The sequence below is a fragment of the Mustelus asterias genome, chromosome 13 (genome assembly GCF_964213995.1).
Source record: "Mustelus asterias chromosome 13, sMusAst1.hap1.1, whole genome shotgun sequence".
Classification (NCBI taxonomy): domain Eukaryota; kingdom Metazoa; phylum Chordata; class Chondrichthyes; order Carcharhiniformes; family Triakidae; genus Mustelus; species Mustelus asterias.
The window spans coordinates 80,295,669-80,319,649 of record NC_135813.1 but is presented as its reverse complement, the minus strand read 5'-3'; the positions used below and the strand labels follow the sequence as shown (position 1 = coordinate 80,319,649).

Genomic DNA, 23,981 nt, shown 5'->3' with positions numbered 1-23,981 from the left:
AGGGGGAATGTGCGTGTCACGGGGTGGAGTGTGCGTATGACGGGGTGGAGTGTGCTTGTGACGAAGGAGAGTGTGCGTGCGATGAGGAGGAGTGTGCTCGCGACGAGGGGGAGTGTGCGTGTGACGAGGGGGAATGTGCGTGTGACGAGGGGGAATGTGCGTGTGACGAGGGGGAGTGTGCGTGTGACGAGGGGGAGTGTGCGTGTGACGAGGGGGAGTGTGCGTGTGACGAGGGGGAGTGTGCGTGTGACGAGGGGGAGTGTGCGTGTGACGAGGGGGAGTGTGCGTGTGACGAGGGGGAGTGTGCGTGTGACGAGGGGGAGTGTGCGTGTGACGAGGGGGAGTGTGCGTGTGACGAGGGGGAGTGTGCGTGTGACGAGGGGGAGTGTGCGTGTGACGAGGGGTGTGTGCGTGTGACGGGGAGGAGTGTACGTGTGACGAGGGGGAGTGTGCGTGTGACGAGGGGGAGTGTGCGTGTGACGAGGGGGAGTGTGCGTGTGACGAGGGGGAGTGTGCGTGTGACGAGGGGGAGTGTGCGTGTGACGAGGGGGAGTGTGCGTGTGACGAGGGGGAGTGTGCGTGTGACGAGGGGGAGTGTGCGTGTGACGAGAGGGAGTGTGCGTGTGACGAGGGGTGTTTGCGTGTGACGGGGAGGAGTGTGCGTGTGACGAGGGGGAGTGTGCGTGTGACGAGGGGGAGTGTGCGTGTGACGAGGGGGAGTGTGCGTGTGACGAGGGGGAGTGTGCGTGTGACGAGGGGGAGTGTGCGTGTGACGAGGGGGAGTGTGCGTGTGACGAGGGGGAGTGTGCGTGTGACGAGGGGGAGTGTGCGTGTGACGAGGGGGAGTGTGCGTGTGACGAGGGGGAGTGTGCGTGTGACGGGGAGGAGTGTGCGTGTGACGGGGAGGAGTGTGCGTGTGACGAGGGGGAGTGTGACAGGGAGGAGTGTGCGTGTGACGGGGAGAGTGTGGTGTGACGGGGTAGACTGGATCTGACGTGCTAGACTGGGTATGGTGTGTAAACGCGGTGGTGTAGTGTAATATCGCTGGCCTGATACATCAAAGGCTTTATGGGTTTAAATCCGACCATGGCAGCTGAGGGAATTTTAATTCAGTTAATCATTCTGAAATTTAAATATTGGCCTTAGTGATGGTGACCATGAAACCTTCATCAACTGTGGCAAAAACCCATCTGGTTCACTTATGTCCTTTAGGGAAGGAAATCTGCCGTCCTTACCCGGTCTGGCCTACATGTGACTCTTAAATAGCCTGGGAGGCCACTCAGTAAATCAGGTTGGAGAATAAATGCTGACCTAGCCCGTGTCGTCCACATCCTGTGGAAGAATATGAAATTAAGGAGCAAGATTTCTTACGTTCTTATAATTTTCTAACATTTTACTATGCTGCAGCAACCTATAAAAATAACTTTAGATGTGAAAGCTTTGCTAGTGGAATCCTGAACGTCAAAATGTCTCTCACATTCCTGAGTGCTTTGTGCTCCATGTATCAGTGACAGACCTGGTGCTGGTGACCTTTTCAATCCTCATTATCCCTCAGTGATGCTGTAATATAGCTGGAGCGTTGAGGGTTCCTCCATGCCAGAGGTGCATGAGAAATGTGTGTAATGTCTTTAGTGAACTGGCTGTAAGATGGCTGCCTGCAGTGAGAATCCTCATGATATGGGTTATATGACAATAGCAAGTCTGATTGGACATTTGGTAATGTTGGATTTCGAAACCTAAACACCCCCTTTTCATGAAAAAAACACAAAATTCCTCTTTTTCCCCATGAACATAAGACAGATTTGCATATAGTATCATGTGTAACGGAGAGTTTTCCATGTTATCCCCGACTGCATGCATGAACAAATTGTTATTCTCATCAGTCTCTGCACGTGCATTGCGTACATTATCCTTAAACCATGCAGGCCTCCTATTGATATGTGTGCATGTTGTCATTGGTTGTGCGTCTGGGTGATGTTCCTTCTCCTGGGAGTGTCATTCCCTTGACAGTTGTTGCTGTGGTAACGGTTGTTCCACTTCTGTTGTTGGGGACCAGTGGGCCTCTGGGGCTGATAGTTGTTCTGTGCTCTGTGCAGCGAGTGAGATCCCATTGTCTGGACTTGCCGCTGCAGTGAAGGGACAGCTTCGCTAGTTGTTACCTGAGCTTGCACAGATACATTTGGTTGTTCATTTCCACTCTGTACAATCGAGGTGACAACTACTCTACTCATGTCCCAAGTTGTCATTTCTGTTGAGAGTGTAGAAAGTTTGTACCCTGACTGGCTCTCCCATGCTCGGCCCTGGCTATGGTTTGGCAGTTTTGTCAAAGTGAAACTTGGCTTTCTGTCATTTCAGTTTGATTTTTTCATTGTTACTACTTCTATCTTCAGTTCAGTTTCGGGCAACATGGTGGCACAGTGGTTAGCACTGCTGCCTCATAGATCTCAATTCCTGTCTTGGGTCACTGTCTGCGTAGAGTCTGCACGTTCTCCCCGTGTCTGCGTGGGTTTCCTCCGGGTGCTCCGGTTTCCTCCCACAGTCCAAAAGATTTGCTGGTTGGGTGCATTGAACATGCTAAATTCTCCCTCAGTGTACCCAAACAGGCACCGGAGTGTTGCGACTAGGGGATTTTCACAGTAACTGCATTTCAGTGTTAATGTAAGCCTACTTGTGACTAATAAATAAACTTTAGTCTCTGGATAAAAGTAAATTACTGCTGATGCTGGCATCTGAAGCCAAAAGAGAGAACGCTGGAAAATCTCAGCAGGTCTAGCAGCATCTGTCAGGAGAGAAAAGAGCTGATGTTTTGAGTCCAGATGACCCTTTGTCAAAGCAGCAAAGTCTTGAGCTGCGGAATTCACTGCCCTAGAGTGCGGTGGATGCCGGGACATTGAGTAAACTTAAGGAGGAAACAGACATTTTTAATTAGTAATGGGGTTGAAGGGTTATGGAGAACGGGCAGGAAAGTGGAGATGAGACTGAGATGAGATCAGCCACGATCGTATTAAATGGTGGAGCAGGCTCGAGGGGCTGAATGGCCGACTTCTGCTCCTATTTCTTGTGTTCTCATACACAATTGTTGTACACCCGTGACACCCGTGTGCCTTCCAAACCTCTTTATCTTTCTTTTCCTATTACAATGTCTATGTGCAGCCCTGACACCCACAGCAGAGGTGTGCCAGAGAAATGCCAGGAGGTAGTTCTCTTGGATGAACTTCAAGTTGGAACAGGGCATAAGCGAGTCCCCCTTTCCCTTTCAGAGTATTGCTATTGGTTTTTCTGGCTGCTTAGATATGTTCACATGGTTAAGGCAGCACCTTGGCTCTCTGCTTCTCGGGCAGAACTCCATCACCACAAAACATCATCAAAGTCCATCAGACCACTGGTCCAATAAGTCAGTTTGTCAATTCGATAAGCGTTCTGGACTGTGGCTTTTCACACCTCTGGTTTTCCCGTATCGGCTGAGGTTATTCATGAAGCCCCCGTCTTCTCAACCCTGTCCCTCGCTTGTGTTGACCCTCAGGTTAAATCACCACCAATCAGCTCTCCCCCATCAAAGGGGAGAACAGCCTATGTTCATCTGAGACTATGATGACTTCACTTTTGCTGATGGTTTTAACAGCCGGGGGGCTTTGTATTTGAATGACAGATCATCATATTGTTGAAGTTAAAGTTAATTTATTAGTGTCACAAGTAAGGCTGACATTAACACTGCAATGAAGTTACTGTGAAATTCCCCGAGTCGCCACAGTCCGGCGCCTGTTCGGGTCAATGCACGCTAACCATATTGTGGGAGGAAACCGGAGCCCCCGGAGGAAACCCACACAGACACGGGGAGAATGTGCCAACTCCACACAGACAGTGACCCAAGCCGGGAATTGAACCCGGGTCCCTGGCGATGAAATGTCGATGGGTTTCCCTTACCATTTGGTCTCATTCACATCAAGTCACATCGGTCAGTAGTGACTGCTTGTGTTCTCTCCTGAGGCAGGGGAGTTTGAACCCACAAGAGGAATCTGCTGATTCCTGGATGCCACATTGTGTAAAGTATGTGGCTTTTAGAAATTGCTTTCAAAATTTGTACGAACTCCATGGCTGTAAATGGGCATAACGTAGCCCATCAGTGTGAGCAAGTAAGGGCTGAATGACTGAAGTAAACAGGCCCTGTTCCTATAATTAGATATTTTATTGCCTTTTGAAAATATATTTAACAATAACACTTTGGAATATTGTAATTTTCAGAGGAAATTGAATCTCTTCCACTTGCCAACACTCCCGAGGTGTTTGGGCTTCACCCCAATGCTGAGATTGGTTACTATACACAAGCGGCTCGAAGCATGTGGGGACACCTGATCGACCTGCAACCTCAGACAGGTACCTTTCCATTAGAATCACCTGAATCTCTCCTCACCTGGTGTCTGTGCGCAAATCTTCGACATTAACTTGTTTTTAACAGTGTTCCAAACTACTCCGAACACAATATTCACATATGGTTGAAAGCATAAAATACATTAAGTAGCTAAGTTAATTCATTTGAACTGCTATATTACTAATTGCAGCTTGATTTGGGCAGATTAATCAACAAACACTGCGCAGTAATCAATGGTGTTGACAATCCATGGGTCCGGTTTTACCATTGCGTTGCACCCATTTTCAGGCACGAAAACTTGGTAAAGTCGGGCGTGAGGCGAATAGCGCGATGCTCGCCCACATCCGCGCCGATTCCCTCTTTACCAAGGCCCGAAAATGGATCGGGACCATGCCCGAAACGGGCGCGACGGCCATTTAAATGCATTTGCATACATCTAAATTGACTTAATGGGCTGGACGCTCAAACTTACCGGCATTTCCCCTTTTACCATCGCATTCACCCATCCAGATTCGGCATGAAACAGACCTGCTCAGCAAAGGTCTGTTTTGGGCACTCCAGCTTCTGAAGAGGTAAGTTCCGAGCTTTCGGCGGCTCTTTGACTCAGATCGGTGGTGGTGGGGGGGGGGGCTGTGGAGGAGGAGGAAGGCAAGATCGTTCTCTGGTGGGGGGGGGATCAGATGGATCTCTGATGGGGGGGGTGGGGTGGCAGGGGCAGGGAGGTCCACTGCCACTCTGTGGGCGATCGGTGGAGGGGAAATGGGGCAGGGGGTTGCGATCGGTCTGGGTAGCGGGGGCGTGGATGAATAAGGGGGAAAATTATGTTGTAGGGGTGGAGGCGATTTCTGTGGGGGCCATCGCTCCCGGGCCGCTTTATCTGGCCTGGGAGCGGTGTGACGGGAACGTTTTTCTATTTTTTTTACTGCGCATGTGCAGGTTGAAGCTCCGATCGGAGCTGCAGCGTTTCGGGCGTGATAAGCCCCGCCCACAGTGCAATTCAGAATCACAATTATTTTTTTTCTGGCTGAGTGCGTATGGGGGCACCAGAGAACAGGTTTCCAAGTCGGATCTGAATTGCGCCCAGATTCAGCCCTTAGAATGAAAATGGTAAAATCAGGCCCAATGTGTTAAAAGTTGATCCATTGAAAGTGATTTCACACCATGGTCATGGTTAATGTGTAACCTGTTCTGTTGCAACATCTCCAGCAAACTTTAAATTCATGTGGAATTAATGACAATGCTTAGACAATGCAACAACTACTGCCCGTACTCAAAGCATTTGGATTGCTGAATATTTAAGTCATTTGTGCAAGTTGAATCATGTGCATTCTCTCCCGTCTGTACAGTAGCCTTGGGTTCATATAGCTACAGGCTCCTGAGCTATTCCTGTTTATCCAGTTAAAACCTTCATTGTCATCTTCCAATCTCACTGTAGGATATCACTGGTGCATTTGTTTTCCTCTCGCGATGGGGTAACGCATCCCTCTCCTTGTGTCTCTGTTTTAATTCGCAGCTCACTCACTGAGTAAAGGAAGAACCTGGAGCCAGTCTTTCTTTAACATGGGTTTATTCACATAATCCTCTCCCCTCCATGAGGAGAGACTAAATCGGTTAGGATTATATTCACTGTAGTTTAGAAGAGTGAGAGGGGATCTCATAGAAACTTATAAAATTCTAACAGGGTTAGACAGGGTAGATTCAGAAAGAATGTTCCCAATAGTGGGGGAGTCCAGAACTAGGGGTCATAGTTTGAGGATAAGGGAGTAAAGCTTTTAGAACTGAGGTGAGGAGAAATTTCTTCACCCAAAGAATGGTAAATGTGTGGAATTCACTCTGACAGAAAGTAGTTGAGGCCAAAACGTTGTCTGATTTCAGGAAGAAATTAGATATAGCTCTTGAGGCTAAAGGGATCAAGGAATATGGGAGGAAGGGAAGGGGGGATCAGGATATTGAATTCAATGATCAGCCATGATCATAATGAATGGCAGAGCAGGCTCAAAGGGCCGAATGGCCTACTCCTGCTTCTAGTTTCTATATTTCTATGTAACCCGGGGTCCTCTCCTCACTCCGATGAAAACCATTTTTTATATATTCTATAGGCCCCCAAATAGTGGAAAAGAGGCAAATTTCTGAGTGCAAAAACAAAACAACAATAATCGTTGGAGATTTCAGCCCCCCTCGTATCAGTTGGAATATAAACAGTGTGAAAGGCACAGAGGATACAAAACTCCTGAACTGCATTCGACAGAATTCTTTTAGCCAGCACGTAACGAGCTCAATGAGAGGGGGCGAAATTCTCGGTTTAACCTTGGGAAATGAAACTGGGCAAGTGGGTGATGTAGCAGTGGGGGCCATTTTGGAAAGGGCGGCACGGTAGCACAGTGGTTAGCACTGCTGCTTCACAGCTCCAGGGTCCCGGGTTCGATTCCCGGCTCGGGTCACTGTCTGTGTGGAGTTTGCACATTCTCCACGTGTCTGCGTGGGTTTCCTCCGGGTGCTCCGGTTTCCTCCCACAGTCCAAAGATGTGCGGGTTAGGTTGATTGGCCAGGTTAAAAAAAAAATTGCCCCTTAGAGTCCTGGGATGTGTAGGTTAGAGGGATTAGCGGGTAAAATATGTGGGGGTAGGGCCTGGGTGGGATTGTGGTCGGTGCAGACTCGATGGGCCGAATGGCCTCCTTCTGCACTGTAGGGTTTCTATGATTTCTATGAGTGACCATAATCTGGTTAGATTTGGCATCATTATGGACAAAGATAGAACAGGCGCAAAAATTCTAAATTGGGGGAAGACAAATTTTACGAAACTGGGAGATGAACTGGAGAAAGTTGACTGGATATATTAGAAGGGGAAACTGGCAAATCAATGGGAGACATTGAACGGTGAAGTTCTGCAGATACAGTGTAGACAAAGATATTGCCAATTCTGGAGGCCCTGGTTATCCAGAAGCAAACAGACTGAGATAAAGCAAAAAAAGAAAGATTCTGACCGTCACAGAAAGTTTCATACTGTAGAAAGCCTAGAGGAGTTTAGAAAGTACAGGGGTGAGGTAAAAAGGGAAATTAGGAAAGCAAAGTTACAAAATATATTGGCAGGTAAATCAAAGAAAATCCTACATATGTTTTACCAACACATTAAAAGCAAGAGAATAACTAAGGAAAGGATAGGGTCTATCAGAGATGTACATGGTAACTTATGTGTAGATGAAGAAAATGTGGCAGGGTTCTGTGTCTTCACTGAGAGGGTAGTGCAGAATTCTAGTTAAAGAGGAGGGCTGTGTAATATTGGATACAATAAACTTAGTGAGATGCTGCCAAACTTACTGAGTGTTTCCAGCATTTTCCGGTTTTTATTTCAAATTTTCAGCCTCTGCAGTATTTTGCATTTGTTGATGTTGAATTGCATTGAATGATATTGGGGGGAATTAACCGAATGTTTTTGTGTTAGGGGAATCTGGCACTGGGATGGGTCGTGATGAGTACATCGGCCATGTGGCGAAAGACATTGAAAGCAAACTTCCAGCCCTGTTTGATCTTGACACTATCTATAAAAAATTTGCATTGCAAATTACACCAACGACAGTGGTCCTGCTGCAGGAACTGGAGCGTTTTAATCTGCTGATTGACCGAATGTCGCGGTCCCTTATGGAATTACAGAGGGTAGGTCTGCTGTTTCCAGCTCTGAGAATCCATTCATTCAAATCTAGAATAAGAACATAAGAACTAGGAGCAGGAGTAGGCCATTCGGCCCCTCCAACCTGCTCCGCCAATCAATAAGATCATGACTGATCTTTTTGTGGACTCAGCTCCACTTACCCGCCCACTCACCATAACCCTTAATTCCTTTACTGTTCAAAAATTTATCTATCCTTGCCTTAAAAACATTCAATGAGGTAGCCTCAACTGCTTCGCTGGGCAGGGAATTCCACACATTCACAACCCTTTGTGTGAAGAAGTTCCTCCTCAACTCAGTCCTAAATCTGCTTCACCTTATTTTGAGGCTATGCCCCCTAGTTCTAGTTTCACCCGCCAGTGGAAACAATTTCCCTGCTTCTATCTTATCTATTTCCTTCATAATCTTATATGTTTCTATAAGATCTCCCCTCATTCTTCTGAATTCCAATGAGTGTAGCCCCAGTCTACTCAGTCTCTCCTCATAAGCCAACCCTCTCAACTCCAGAATCAACCTAGTGAATCTCCTCTGCACCCCCTCCAGTGCCAGTATATCCTTTCTCAAGTAAGGAGACCAAAACTGTACACAGTACTCCAGATGTGGCCTCACCAGCACCTTATACAGCTGCAACATAATCTTGGTGTTTTTAAACTCCATCCCTCTAGCAATGAAGGACAAAATGCCATTTGCCGCCTTAATTACCTGCTGCACCTGCAAACCAACTCCTTGAGGTTCCTGTACAAGGACACCCAGGTCCCTCTGCACAGCAGCATGCTGCAAATTTTTACCATTTAAATAATAGTCCATTTTGCTGTTACTCCTACCAAAATGGATGACCTCACATTTACAATGGATGACCTCACATTTAGGTGCCAGTGACGGCAGTGAAAGTTTGCAGCTTTGATCTAATATTTTACTCTAACCATAGGTTCACCAGCTGTAGAGTCATAGAGCCATATAGCGCAGAAAAGACCCTTCGGCCCATCGAGTCTGCACCAATATCAACTAACACTAAAGTCACGCTAATCCCATTTTCCAGCGCTTGTCCCAGATCCTTGAATGTTAAGATATTTCAAGTGCTCATCCAAATATTTTTTTAAAGGTTTCTGGCCTCCACCACCTCCCCCGGCAGCGCCTTCCAGTTTCCCACCACCGTCTGAGTGATTTTATTTCTCAAATCCCCTCTGAATCTCCTGCCCCTCACCCTAAAACTCTGTCCCCTCGTGACTGACCCCTCACCCAAGGGGAATAGCTGCTCCCTACTCACCAGTCCATGCCCTTCATAATCTTACACACCTCAATCATGTCCTCCCTCAGCCTTCTCTGCTCTAGAGAAAACAATCCAAGCCTATCCAGTCTCTCCTTACAGCTCAAATGCTCCATCCCAGGCAACATCCTGGTGAACCTCCTCTGTAACCCTTCTATGCTATCTCATCCTTCCTGTAATGAGGTGACCAGAACTGCACACAGTACTCCTAACCAGCGCTATGTACAGCTCCAACATTACCTCCTTGCTTCTATACTCTATCCCACGACTGATAAAAGCAAGTGTCCCATTTTCCTTCTTAACTACTCTATTCACCTTCTCTGCCATGGACAGGAGATTTCTCCATAAACAGACAGCACATTGTAGTTCGTTCAACCCATCCTGTATATGGCAACTCTGAAAACTACCATCTTGCTGAATCTCCTCTGTATCCTTCTCGTCTCATTTTCTTCTCCGTATCCATTGAAATTTTTGTTCTGAATTTTTATCCATCTCTCACTCTTTCAGGTTGGTGTTTTGCAGAAACTGATTCTTTTTCATGTGGGGTTAACTTTCTGCCGTGAGTTTCTAACTCACTGGCCAATCACAACAGCCCTCCTATTTCACCGTGTCCAAACCTCTGCCAGATTTCTTCTTCACTTTCTTATCCCAGATCGCACCAGGTGGATAATCCTGTTATCAAATAGTCAGCACATTTCATTCCCAATCCTCTCCCAACGAAATTAACAGAGGATTGGATCCACTTGAACTGAGTGAGATGGCACCTCCACTAAAGGAGGGAGAGTTTGGGATGATTCAGTGGCTGAGATTATTTTATCGGTAGTGGGGAGGAGAACTGTTTATTCCCTGAGGGGTGTTTAAAACACTGGATTTGATCCTTGTGTGAGGTATGTAGAATTCTGCTTTACGCATTCCTGTCAATTCTCTCTTCTCCAAGTAGCATTCTGGAGCTGCAGCCTGGGGGTGGGTCTTAATGAAATGTTTCTTTCTACTGCTATTTATTACAAGAGGAAATATTTCTAGAAAACCGACATCAAGCTACATTGAAAGGAAAAAGGCAGTCTGTTAACTTGGCCACAACCCTAAGAGGTAAATGAAATATTTATAAATGTGTGCCCATGATAGATTTCACTGCCAAACTATCAAGCATTCTTTCTCAGAATGTCTGATGTTTCTGTTTAGTGGACATGATTGTGGCAATAATCTTCCAGCACCAGCATTAACCCAACTCCAGCAACCCAGAACTATTCAGTGCACAACATCAAACTGTCACGCAGCAAAGCAAGAGTTACAATCACCAGGCGTCAGCCGGAACAAAGTAGAGTTGATCTGTGAACCGTAGATGAGATGTTAATATTGTTGGACATTGAGTTGATGCTGGAATGTTGCAGGCTTTGGCTGGTGAAGTGGGAATGAGCAGTGAGCTGGATGAGGTGGCACGAGCTCTCTTCAATGGTCACATTCCTGCAATCTGGAGAAGACTCGCTCCCGACACCCTCAAATCACTGGGAAACTGGATGATCCACTTCAAGAGGAGATTTGACCAGTACATGACATGGGTTAGTGTCAAAATAAATCTCAGGGAGATTTCTTTACAATGTTTAACTAATCAGGGCGGCACGGTGGCACTGCTGCCTCACAGCGCCAGGGACCCAGGTCCGATTCCCGGCTTGGGTCACTGTCTGTGTGGAGTCTGCACATTCTCCCTGTGTCTGCGTGGGTTTCCTCCGGGTGCTCCGGTTTCCTCCCACAGTCGGAAAGACTTGCTGGTTAGGTGCATTGGCCATGCTAAATTCTCCCTCAGTGTACCCGAACAGGCGCTGGAGTGTGGCGACTAGGGGATTTTCACTGCAACTTCATTGCAGTGTTAATGTAAGCCTACTTGTGACAATAATAAATAAACTTTACAATAACTGAAGCCATTGAAATGAGTTATTCTGCACTTCATTCAGCAAGTGTGCAGCTGGGATGTTATCACTGAAGCCAGGAGCTGCTTTTCCCAACCAATACCTTTGTTATAGAGATGAGGAAAATGAGCAAGACCTAAAGCTTCTTCATCATGGAGCTCTCCACTGGCCCATGAGATTTCTGAAATGTGGCCCAGGGTGGAGTTGAGGCCATACCAGTAACAGGCTCGACCCCTCCCCCCCGCCCCACACCCCCACCACCCCAGGGCCTCGGCTCAGAGTGGATAGTTCAGATCCACCCTCTGCCTCGGTTATCTTTCTGTATCTGGGGAATCCGGACCCAGAGATGCCTCCAGAAGCAGGGCCAGAGTCTTCTGAGAGGGGATGGTCTGTAATGAACAGGAGGAAGCCCAAAGCTTTTTCTTCAGCACACGAAAGTGTGAGTGTGACACTGAGAGGCTGTGAGCCGTGGCCAAATCTGTAGCTGCTCTTCCTGCCAGGGCCCGCTTGTGTGACTGGGGATCATTATTGGCCGAGTGTGCTTTATTGTCACAGCTCATTCTAAACAGGTCCCTGTGCAGCACTGGGATTCGGCGGGTTGGGTGGGGGGTTGGGGGGGGGGGGGGGGGGGGGGGGGTGGTGGTGGGGGTGGGGGGGGGGGGGAGGTGGTGGGGGTGGGGGGGGGTGGGGGGGGGGAGGTGGTGGGGGTGGGGGGGGGAGGTGGTGGGGGTTGGGGGGGGGGCGGGGGGGGGGGGTGAAAGCCTCTTTTTGACTGTGCCAACAACAAGCACAGGTTTTATTTTTTAAAATCCCAAAGCACTGAACACAAGCATTATTAGAAAACATTTGGTATCAAAGGAAGTATCCACATGGACAACTGAAAACTCAATCAGAGTGAGGGTTCCAGGGGCGGGATTTCAGTGAGGATTTCAGTGAGGATCTGAAAAGAGGTGAATGAGGAAAAAAGTTAGCGAGGCAGTTCCCGAGCACGGAGCCTCGGCAAATGGTACAGACGCCCATGTTACAGCGATGGAAATTCATATTCAAGAGGCTGCTATGGAGGAGTACAGACTGTGTTCCTGAACTGGGGAAAGTTACAGAAAACCAGCCCTGGAGGAATGGAGGAAGAAAAGATGGGAATTGAGGCACTGTGAGGCTGGGAGCCAGTGTAGTATCGGGTAAGGGGTGAACAGTAGGGACTGGTTACCGTGGGAACTGCTCATTTATCATTTTTCTTGCGTGATTTTCTGACACAAACAGGTTGAGGAGAGTGAGCCAAATGTGATGTGGTTATCCGGATTACACATCCCTGAATCATACCTCACTGCTCTCGTTCAGGCAACATGCCGGAAGAATGGCTGGCCCCTCGACCGATCCACACTTTACACACAGGTTACCAAATACCAAACTGCTGATGATGTTATGGAGCGACCCGGCCAAGGTGAGAATCAGACTTTATTCTTTGAGGTTTAATTTAAGAAAGGCAGCAAATGATGTGCTTGTGTTGAAGAGAATGTCTGCAGATTGTTAAACACTTCACACACTGCTCGGTACTTTTCAGATAGTCTGGAATGAGTGAATTTGTGGATTTATTTACGAGAATTCACAAGTTTAGTAGCAATGTGGCATTGTAGCCTATTTACATCAGAAAGATCAAACCCACATTTATAAAATGCCATGTTTTGATTTGATTTGATTTATTATTGTCAAATATATTAGCATACAGTGAAAAGTATTGTTTCTTGCGCATTATACAGACAAAGCATACCATTCATAGAGAAGGAAAGGAGAGAGTGCAGAATGTTACAGTCATAGCTAGGGTGTAGAGAAAGATCAACTTAATGCAAGGTAGGTCCATTCAAAAGTCTGACAGCAGTAGGGAAGAAGCTGTTTTTGAGTTGGTTGGTACATGACCTCAGACTTTTGTATCTTTTTCCTGAAGGAAGAAGGTGGAAGAGAGAATGTCTGGGGTGAGTGAGGTCCTTAATTATGCTGGCTGCTTTTCCGGGGCAGTGGGAAGTGTAGACAGAGTCAATGGATGGGAGGCTGGTTTTCCGGGGCAGCAGGAAGTGTAAACAGAGTCATGTTCTCTGAATTCTCCATTCAGTTTGATTGTGAAATTTTGGCTAAACTGTTGCCTGTTCTTACTGGGCAGTAAGTAAGGTCGCCATTGTCCCAGATGACCATAGGCTGGTGGGGATTTAACCTGAGGATCACCACATCTCAGGCGAGGGGTGAGGTTGAGAAGGTAGGGCCTTCATGAGTAACCTGAGCCGGTATGGGAATTGAACCCGCGCTGTTGGCATCGCTCTGCATCAGTAACCAGCCGTGCAACCAACTGAGCTAAACCGACCTGCAGGACACAGGATTCCATCAACATCAGGGGCAGTTTATCGAAGTGACAAAGCCCATGGACCAAGCGTTACCTGTGAAGGGCCAGCTCTTCACACTGACGCAAGCGGCTGAGTTTCTTTCATCCAGGAATCATTCCACGAGCTCTCCTCTGAATCATTCCCAAGCCCAGTATATCGCCCATAAGGTGCGGGGAGTAAAACTGGGCTCAGTACTCCAGTAATTAACCAGCCACTGTTTAATCGTGGAATGGTGTCCTTTGGCCTTTACTGAATGGTTGGATTGACACAAACCATTGACAGTTTGTGTATCGAGGATAAATATAATTTACTATGTCTGTCTGCTCCAGGTGTTTTGCAGAGATTTGAATATAATCTACAAGTTTATGAACCGTATTCCTAACTCCAGTGTTGCTGAAACCAGTGGACAGTAACAGGTTTACAATCAGCATTAATCTTCCTCCAAGATTATTCAATTATTAACTGCACTCCCTCGGTGAAGTTGTCTGGATGTTTCATGGTTTGTTAAGTCCTTTCAATGCTGTTCTTTCAGGCTGTTTTATTACTGGTTTATATATGGAAGGAGCAGCATGGGACATTGAAGAAAGCTGTCTGATTAGGAGCAAACCAAAGGAGCTGGTGGTTGAACTCCCAGTTCTCAAGGTGATCCCCATCGAAGGTCATCGGCTTAAACTCCAGGTATGTCACAGCTGACTGAAGAAATGTAACAGGATCTGATCAGTAAATGAACAAGCAAGAAATTGTCCACAGGTGTAGTCTCACACACAGTCGTCACAAGTCACAAACCTGACTTCTGGAGAGAGGACAATCCCTCATTGAGGGGGGCGGGGGGGGGAGGTGGGTGGTGGGAGCGGTGGTGGTGATATGGATTATAACTTTAGCCCCAATGGGGACCATCCCAGATTGGGACCCTCCCTCACGGAAGCCACTTCACAAAGACACTAATTACTTTGGGTCTGACAAAGTGAACCACGTCTCCCCCAAGGAAAACAACGACTAAGAGATTATCTTTTCCCAGATAGCTGTTAAGTAATGTACCGGCCAAGTTACACCCAGATATTATAAAAGGCCATAGCCCCAGATCATCATGGGCTGTTCTCCCCTTTGAGGGGGAGAGCTGACTGGTGGTGATTTAACCTGAGGGTCACCACACCTCAGGCCAGGGGCAAGGTTGAGAAGGTGGGGCCTTCGTGAATAACCTCAGCTGGTACGGAAATTGAACCCCCGCTGTTGGCATCGCTCTGCATCACTAACCAGCCGTCCAGCCCACTGAACTAAACCGACTATAGGCCACTGGGCCCAGATGTTTTAAGGGTCCAGGGGCTCTCTTTAAAAAAAAAAGGTATCTTTCCACTTTCAGAAAATAGAAGAGAAGTGGGTTCTTAAACTGAAAGGAGGTGACTTGAAGAAACATTTGTACTTATTTGCAAGTTTATTATAGAACTATTTAACATGCAAAACACTTTAAGGTGGATAAGTCCATCGCAACATAAATGACCATAAAAGATTAAGAAAACGTCTGAGCTGTAATAGAGAATCCTAATGAAAGGCTTTAACTGATGTTAGCTGTAACATATTTTAAAGACATCCATCAACATTCATATTAATGTTAGCTGTATAGCTGAGTAAATCAGTGTTGGGCAGCTGGATATAAAAGCTGTCTGCTTGAAAATATCCAACCTCTTGACAAACGGAGAGATACTGAGTGAGTTCTCTGCCCCTTTCTGCAATAGTTCCGGTTTTCTGAAACTGGAATGTTTATACCCTTCGAAAGCAGATTATCTCACCTTTAGCAAGCGTGGCTGTCGCTGCCTTTGATTAAACATTTACATGTGTCACTATTATTTAATGTTAAAATGGTTTTATACCTTACAACCGGTCATCATAAACTTCTAACACATTCTTAATATCGTTCCTGTTTTCTTCCCAATGTTTCTTTTTTTTTAAAGTGATTTTAAAACTTTTTGTAGAGAAATAGGGACTTCTGTAGTCTGTTTCGAATTTGCAGTGAAGATACGTTCCTATGATCATGTCCAATTCTAGTTTGCTGAGCTCAGTTTTAGGAATGTCTTTCTAACAGATACGTAGAAATGGGTATCTGGCTAAACCATCATAATAGAGTCATAGCGGTTTACAGCATGGAAACAGGCCCTTCAGCCCAACTTGTCTATCCGCCCCTTTTTTTAACCCCCTAAGTTAGCTCCAGTTGCCCGCATTTGGCCCATATCCCTCTATACCCATTGTACCCATGTAACCATCTAAATGCTTTTTAAAAGACAACATTGTACCCGCCTCTACTACTACCTGTGACAGCTTGTTCCAGACACTCACCACCCTCTGTGTGAAAAAATTGCCCCTCTGGACACTTTTGTATCTCTCCCCTCTCCCCTTAAACCTATGCCCTCGAGTTTTAGACTCCCCTACCTTTGGGAAAAGACATTGACTATCTAGCTGATTGATGCCCCTCATTATTTTATAGACCTCTATAAGATCACCCCTCAGCCCCCTACACTCCAGAGAAAAAAGTCCCAGTCTATCCAGCCTCTCCTTATAACTCAAACCATCAAATCCCGGTAGCATTCTAGTAAATCTTTTCTGCACTCTTTCTAGTTTAATAATATCCTTTCTATAATAGTGTGACCAGAACTGCAAACAGTATTCCAAGTGTGGCCTTACCAATGTCATGTACAACTTCAACAAGATGTCCTTCTTCACCACTCTGTCCACCTGTGACTCCACTTTCAAGGAGCTATGAACATGTACCCCTAGATCTCTTTGTTCTCCCCAACGCCCTACCATTAACTGAGTAAGTCCTGCCCTGGTTTAATCTACCAAAATGCATCACCTCGCATTTATCTAAATTAAACTCCATCTGCCATTCGTCAGCCCACTGGCCCAATTGATCAAGATCCCGTTACAATCCTCGATAACCTTCTTCATTGTCCACTATGCCACCAATCTTGGTGTCATCTGCAAACTTACTAACCATGCCTACTAAATTCTCTTCCAAATCATTAATATAAATGACAAATAACAGTGGACAAAGCACCGATCCCTGAGGCACACCACTGGTCACAGGCCTCCAGTTTGAAAAACAAACCTCTACAACCACCCTCTGTGTTCTGTCATCAAGCAATTGTTATGGGGGATTTGCAATTGTTATGGGGGATTTTAACTTGACTAATATTGACTGGAATTGTTATAGCTCTAGCTCGTTAGAGGGGTCAGTTTTTGTTCAAAGCGTGCAGGAAGGTTTTTTGACTCAGTATGTAGACAGGCCAACTAGAGGTGAGGCTATATTGGATCTGGTGCTGGGAAATGAGCCAGACCAGGTGCTAGACTTGGAAGTTGGTGTGCATTTTGGTGATAGTGACCACAATTCGGTTACGTTCACCTTAGTGATGGAAAGGGATAGGCATGAACCTCGGGCCAGTGGTTTTAGCTGGGGGAAGGGTAATTATGAGGCTATTAGGAGAGAATTAGGAAACATAGGTTGGACTAGGAGATTACAGGGACTGGGAACGTCCGACATGTGGAGTTTTTTCAAGGAGCAGCTACTGCGAGTCTGTGATAGGTATGTCCCTGTCAGGCAAGGAGGAATTGGTAGGGCTAGGGAACCGTGGTGCACCAAAAAAGTTTCTTTGTTGGTTAAAAAGAAAAAGGAGGCTTATGTTCGGATGAGACGTGAGCACTCGGGTAGTGCACTAGAAAGCTTTAGATTGGCTAAGAGGGAGTTGAAGAGCGAGCTTAGAAGGGCTAAAAGGGGACATGAGAAGACTTTGGCGGATAGGGTTAAAGAGAATCCTAAGGCGTTCTATAGGTATGTCAAGAACAGAAGGTTGGTTAGGGCAAGTTTAGGGCCAGTTATAGATGGCAGAGGGAAGTTATGTGTGGAACCGGAGGAGATTGGTGAAGCATTGAACCAATATTTCTCTTCGGTGTTCACGCAAGGGGACATGAATATAGCTGAGGAGGACACTGGGTTGCAAGGGAGTAGAATAGACAGTATTACAGTTGATAAGGAGGATGTGCAGGATATTCTGGAGGGTCTGAAAATAGATAAATCCCCTGGTCCGGATGGGATTTATCCAAGGATTCTCTGGGAGGCAAGAGAAGTGATTGCAGAGCCTCTGGCTCTGATCTTCAGGTCGTCGTTGGCCTCTGGTATAGTACCAGAAGATTGGAGGTTAGCGAATGTTGTCCCATTGTTTAAGAAGGGGAACAGAGACTTCCCCGGGAATTATAGACCGGTGAGTCTCACTTCTGTTGTCGGCAAGATGTTGGAAAAAATTATAAGGGATAGGATTTATAGTTATTTGGAGAGTAATGAATTGATAGGTGATAGTCAGCATGGTTTTGTGGCAGGTAGGTCGTGCCTTACTAACCTTATTGAGTTTTTTGAGAAAGTGACCAAGGAGGTGGATGGGGGCAAGGCAGTGGACGTGGTATATATGGATTTTAGTAAGGCGTTTGATAAGGTTCACCATGGTAGGCTTCTGCAGAAAATGCAGATGTATGGGATTGGGGGTGATCTAGGAAATTGGATCAGGAATTGGCTAGCGGATAGGAAACAGAGGGTGGTGGTTGATAGTAAATATTCATCATGGAGTGCGGTTACAAGTGGTGTACCTCAGGGATCTGTTTTGGGGCCACTGCTGTTTGTAATATTTATTAATGATCTGGATGAGGGTATAGTTGGGTGGATTAGCAAATTTGCTGATGACACCAAAGTCGGTGGTGTGGTAGACAGTGAGGAAGGGTGTCGTAGTTTGCAGGAAGACTTAGACAGGTTGCAAAGTTGGGCCGAGAGGTGGCGGATGGAGTTTAATGCGGAGAAGTGTGAGGTAATTCACTTTGGTAGGAATAACAGATGTGTTGAGTATAGGGCTAACGGGAGGACTTTGAATAGTGTGGAGGAGCAGAGGGATCTAGGTGTATGTGTGCATAGATCCCTGAAAGTTGGGAATCAAGTAGATAAGGTTGTTAAGAAGGCATATGGTGTCTTGGCGTTTATTGGTAGGGGGATTGAATTTAGGAGTCGTAGCGTTATGTTGCAACTGTACACAACTCTGGTGCGGCCGCACTTGGAGTACTGTGTGCAGTTCTGGTCCCCACATTACAGGAAGGATGTGGAGGCTTTGGAGAGGGTGCAGAGGAGGTTTACCAGGATGTTGCCTGGTATGGAGGGGAGATCCTATGAGGAGAGGCTGAGGGATTTGGGATTGTTTTCGCTGGAAAGGCAGCGGCTAAGAGGGGATCTTATTGAAACATATAAGATGATTAGAGGTTTAGATAGGGTGGATAGTGATAGCCTTTTTCCTCTGATGGAGAAATCCAGCACGAGGGGGCATGGCTTTAAATTGAGGGGGGGTAGTTATAGAACCGATGTCAGGGGTAGGTTCTTTACCCAGAGGGTGGTGAGGGATTGGAATGCCCTGCCAGCATCAGTAGTAAATGCGCCTAGTTTGGGGGCGTTTAAGAGATCCGTAGATAGGTTCATGGACGAAAAGATATTGGTTTAGGTTGGAGGGTCACAGTTTTTTTTTTTAACTGGTCGGTGCAACATCGTGGGCCGAAGGGCCTGTTCTGCGCTGTAATGTTCTATGTTCTATGTTTTAAGCCAATTTTGTATCCATTTAGCTACCTCACCCTGGATCCCGTGAGATTTAACCTTATGCAACAACCTACCATGTGGTACCTTGTCAAAGGCCTTGTTAAAGTCCAAGTAGACAACATCAACTGCACTGCCCTCATCTACCTTCTTGGTTACCCCTTCAAAAAACTCAATCAAATTTGTGAGACATGATTTTCCACTCACGTAGCCATGCTGACTGTCCCTAATCAGTCCTTGCATCTCTAAATGCCTGTAGATCCTGTCTCTCAAAATACCTTCCAACAACTTACCCACTGCTTTTCCCTGCAGCCCTTCTTAAACAAAGGCACAACATTTGCCACCCTCCAGTCTTCAGGCACCTCACCTGTGACAATCGATGATTCAAATATCTCGGCTAGGGGACCTGCAATTTCCTCCCTCGCCTCCCACAGTGTCCTGGGATACATTTCATCAGATCCCACAGATTTATCTACATTGATGCACTTTAAGACTTCCAGCACCTCCTTCTCTGTTATATGTACACTCCTCAAGACATCACTATTTATTTCCCCAAGTTCGCTAACATCCATGCTTTTCTCAGCAGTGAATACTGATGAGAAATATTCATTTAGGATCTCGCCCATCTCTTGTGGATCAGCACATAGATGACCTTGTTGATCCTTAAGAGGCCCTACTCTCTCCCTAGTTACTTTTTTGTATTTTATGTGTTTGTAGAAGCTCGTTGGATTCTCCTTTGCCTTATGTCAAAACAATCTCGTGTCCCCTTTTTGCCTTCCTGATTTCTCTCTTAACTCTACTCCTACACCCTCTACACTCCTCAAGGGATCCACTTGATCCCAGCTGCCTATGCATGTCATGTGCCTCCTTCTTGACCAGAGCCTCAATATCCTGAGTCATCCAGGGTTCCCTACTTCTACCATCCTTGCCCTTCACTCTAAGAGGAATGTGCTTACGCTGAACCCTGGTTAACACACTTTTGAAAGTCTCCCACTTACCAGATGTCCCTTTGCCTTCCCACAGACTCCCCCAATTAACTGTTGAAAGTTCCTGCCTGATGCCATCAAAATTGGCCTTGCCCCAATTTAGAATTTTAACTTTTGGGCCAGACCTATCATTCTCCATAGCTATCTTAAAACTAATGGAATTATGGTCACTGGTCCCAAAGTGATCCCTCACTAACACTTCGGTCATCTGCCCTTCCTTATTTCCCAAGAGGTGGTCAAGTTTTGTTCCCTCTCTAGTCGGGCCATCCACGTACTGAATGAGAAATTCCTCCTGAATACACTCAACAAATTTCTCTCCATGAATTTACTTAAGATTCCTCCGTGTGAATAAGGCAATTAAAAGCTATAATTTACCTGCTCTAACAATCCTTTGAAAGCTTTAAGAGTAATTAAGAGAGGCCCTAGTGATATTTATCTGTGGTCCACACGAGGTCTGTCTACCCCAACAAAGCTGTCAAGACAATGCTGCCCGTGTGTGAAGGCTTCTGGGAAAAGATGGCTGTCTATGAATCTGTGCCCACTTTCTCAATTCTACAGCATAAGGTCCTAACTCTGTCTGAATTCTATTATTTATGTATTTCCTTCACATTGTGGATGGTGGAGCCAAAAGAGAAAATGCTGGAAAAATCTCAGCAGGTCTGGCAGCAGCTGTGGGAGAGAAAAGAGCTGATGTTTCGAGTCCAGATGACCCTTTGTGAAAGCAGGAGGGTGGCCTATCCTGGGAGTGGAGCTGGGAGAGGGAGGATCATAAGGGGAGGCATCCCTGGAAGTTGGGGAAGGATCATCCAGGGGACTGGCATCAGTCCATCTGCTTGGGAACTGCTCAGAGTTCTAAAATGAGCAACAACATACATTCCTGTAGCTCTTTTTCATGTGAAACATCCCAGGTTGCTTCACAGAAACATCAGCACAGACATCTAAGGAAATAAAAGGACAGGCTGCCAGTAGCTTGTTGAAAGAAGTCAGTTTTGAGGAAGGAGAAAGATGTGCTGCGGTTTCAGGTGAATGTGCCTTCCCATCAGGGTGGGATTTCTTTCTGCCGCTTGAAACTTTAGTTTTGAAAAGTTTTAGACTATTGTTTGCCACAACTTAATATTAAAACCTCTTTAAAAATGTTTCTAGAATGTTAACAATCCTCTGTGATCATTTCTAAAAATGACTGTAAACTCTCCTTGTTGTAATTTTCATCTCCACACAGAACACGTTACGAACTCCGGTGTACACAACATCAATGCGGCGAAATGCGATGGGAGTTGGCCTGGTGTTTGAAGCTGATCTCTTCAGCACCAAACACACTTCACACTGGGTGCTGCAGGGGGTCTGTCTGACACTCAACTCAGACTGAAGAACCTGCTTTGCGTCTCAGCAACAATGACCATTTATGGACTCCTCATTATTCACTTTTCTTTTAACAATCTTGGTTCTCTTAACTTATTTCCTGAATGCTAATTTTAAAAAATTCTAATACAATGAGAAGACCTCGAGGGATAATTTAAGATGTGATTATATATGTATATATATATATATACAATAATCTGAATAGTAATCACCCTGTCCACAAACAAACTTAAGAATTAAAGTGCGGGGAATGAATAGATAGTCCAATCAATTTCAGAGCGGGTCAGTAACTGTAGCTGCCCAGTGTTCAGTTTATGGAACTTGGTTTTATTTTTATACCAAATAAATCCTATTTTCTTCTCTAAATAAAAACATTGTGTTATCCTTTGCACTGTTCCCACATCATAGATGTTGGCTTTCCCATTCCCCGACTCATCACATGAATTTGCACAATGTTCAGCACCATTCACAACTTCTCAGAAACTGAAGCAGTTCATGTCCAGGCTCAGGCTGACCAGTGGCAAGTAACATTCGCAGCGTACTCGTGCCAGGGAACGATCATCTCCAATAAGAGAGAATCTAACCATCTCCCCAATGACAATCAATGGCATTACCGTCGCTAAATCCCCCCACTGTCGACATCCCGGTGGTTACCACCGACCAGAAATCAACTGGTCAATTGGTTATATAAATACTGTGACTACAACGAGGCCAGAAGCTGGGAGCTCCGCAGGAAGCAACTTTGCATTTAATGTAAAAGCACTTTTAATGTCGGAAAATATTACAGGGATCTTCACAGCAGTCTCAGCAAACAGAATGTCACCCAGTCACATAATAACAGGCAATCAAAACCTTGGTGAAACGATGGCTTAAAGGATCATCTTTGAGCAGGAAAAAGATGAAGAGGTTTAGGGAATTCCAGAGCAGACAGACAGACTGGTCCAATTAAAATCAGAACTGCACAAAAGGCCAGAATTCGGGGTATTTTGGAGGGTTGTGGGGCTGGAGATTACAGACAGTAAGAAGTCTCACAACACCAGGTTAAAGTCCAACAGGTTTATTTGGTAGCAAATACCATAAGCTTTCGGAGCACTGCTCCTTCGTCAGATGGAGTGGATATCTGCTCTCAAACAGTGCACAGACACAGAAATCAAGTTACAGAATACTAATTAGAATGCAAATCTCTACAGCCAGCCAGGTCTTAAAGGTACAGACAATGTGGGTGGAGGGAGCATTCAACACAGGTTAAAGAGATGTGTATTGTCTCCAGACAGAACAGCTAGTGAGATTCTGCAAGCCCAGGAGGCAAGCTGTGGGGGTTACTGATAATGTGACATAAATCCAACATCCCGGTTTAGGCCGTCCTCATGTGTGCAGAACTTGGCTATCAGTTTCTGCTCAGCGACTCTGCGCTGTCGTGTGTCGTGAAGGCCGCTTACCTGAAGATCCAAGGCTGAATGCCCATGACCTTTGGGGAAACCATGCAGACGCTACGACAACGGATGAATGAACACCGCTCGACAATCACCAGGCAAGACTGTTCTCTTCCTGTGGGGGAGCACTTCAGCAGTCACGGGCATTCAGCCTTGGATCTTCAGGTAAGCGTTCTCCAAGGTGGCCTTCACGACACACGACAGCGCAGAGTCGCTGAGCAGAAACTGATAGCCAAGTTCCGCACACATGAGGACAGCCTAAACCAGGATGTTGGATTTATGTCACATTATCAGTAACCCCCACAGCTTTCCCCCTGATCTTGCAGAATCTCACTAGCTGTTCTGTCTGGAGACAATACACATCTCTTTAACCTGTGTTGAATGCTCCCTCCACCCGCATTGTCTGTACCTTTAAGACCTGGCTGGCTGTAGAGATTTGCATTCTAATTAGTATTCTGTAACTCGATTTCTGTATCTGTGCACTGTTTGAGGGCAGATATCCACTCCATCTGACGAAGGAGCAGTGCTCCGAAAGCTTATGGTATTTGCTACCAAATAAACCTGTTGGACTTTAACCTGGTGTTGAGAGACTTCTTACTGTGCTTACCCCAGTCCAACGCCGGCATCTCCACATGGAGATTACAGAGACAGGGAAGGAATCTGAAAACGTGGATAATAATTATTAAATTGAGTGAACGGAGGACTGGGAGCAGAGAGATGATCAGGAACTGGTGTGAGGTTGGATGAGCTAAAGTCTTTTGCAAAAGCAAAATACTGTAAATGCGAAAAATCTGAAATAAAAACAAAATGCTGGGAATACTCAGCAAGGCAGATAGTATCAGAGTGAACAGGACGCCTTTACAGGGAGATGGTTTAGTAATCCAGGGCTCCCAGCTAATGCTGAGGGGACAGGGGTTCAAACCCCACCATGCTGGAATTTAAATTCAATTCTAAATCTGGAATTATAAAGCTAGTTTCAGTGATGGTGACCATGAAACTATCATCGATT

The 23,981-nt window shown here is 46.0% G+C and overlaps 1 protein-coding gene across 1 annotated transcript in view; it reads left to right on the top strand.

Annotated features, from left to right (window-relative positions):
- The window catches only part of dnah10 (dynein axonemal heavy chain 10), a 268,946-nt gene extending 247,400 nt beyond the window's left edge, over positions 1 to 21,546 (top strand). The window contains exons 74-79 of the mRNA XM_078226101.1: positions 4,243 to 4,374; positions 7,813 to 8,024; positions 10,696 to 10,869; positions 12,478 to 12,652; positions 14,116 to 14,261; positions 21,400 to 21,546. Coding sequence (XP_078082227.1) covers positions 4,243 to 4,374; positions 7,813 to 8,024; positions 10,696 to 10,869; positions 12,478 to 12,652; positions 14,116 to 14,261; positions 21,400 to 21,546 — 986 coding nt within the window. The remainder of the gene's footprint in view (positions 1 to 4,242; positions 4,375 to 7,812; positions 8,025 to 10,695; positions 10,870 to 12,477; positions 12,653 to 14,115; positions 14,262 to 21,399) is intronic.
- The last annotated feature ends 2,435 nt before the right edge of the window (positions 21,547 to 23,981 follow it).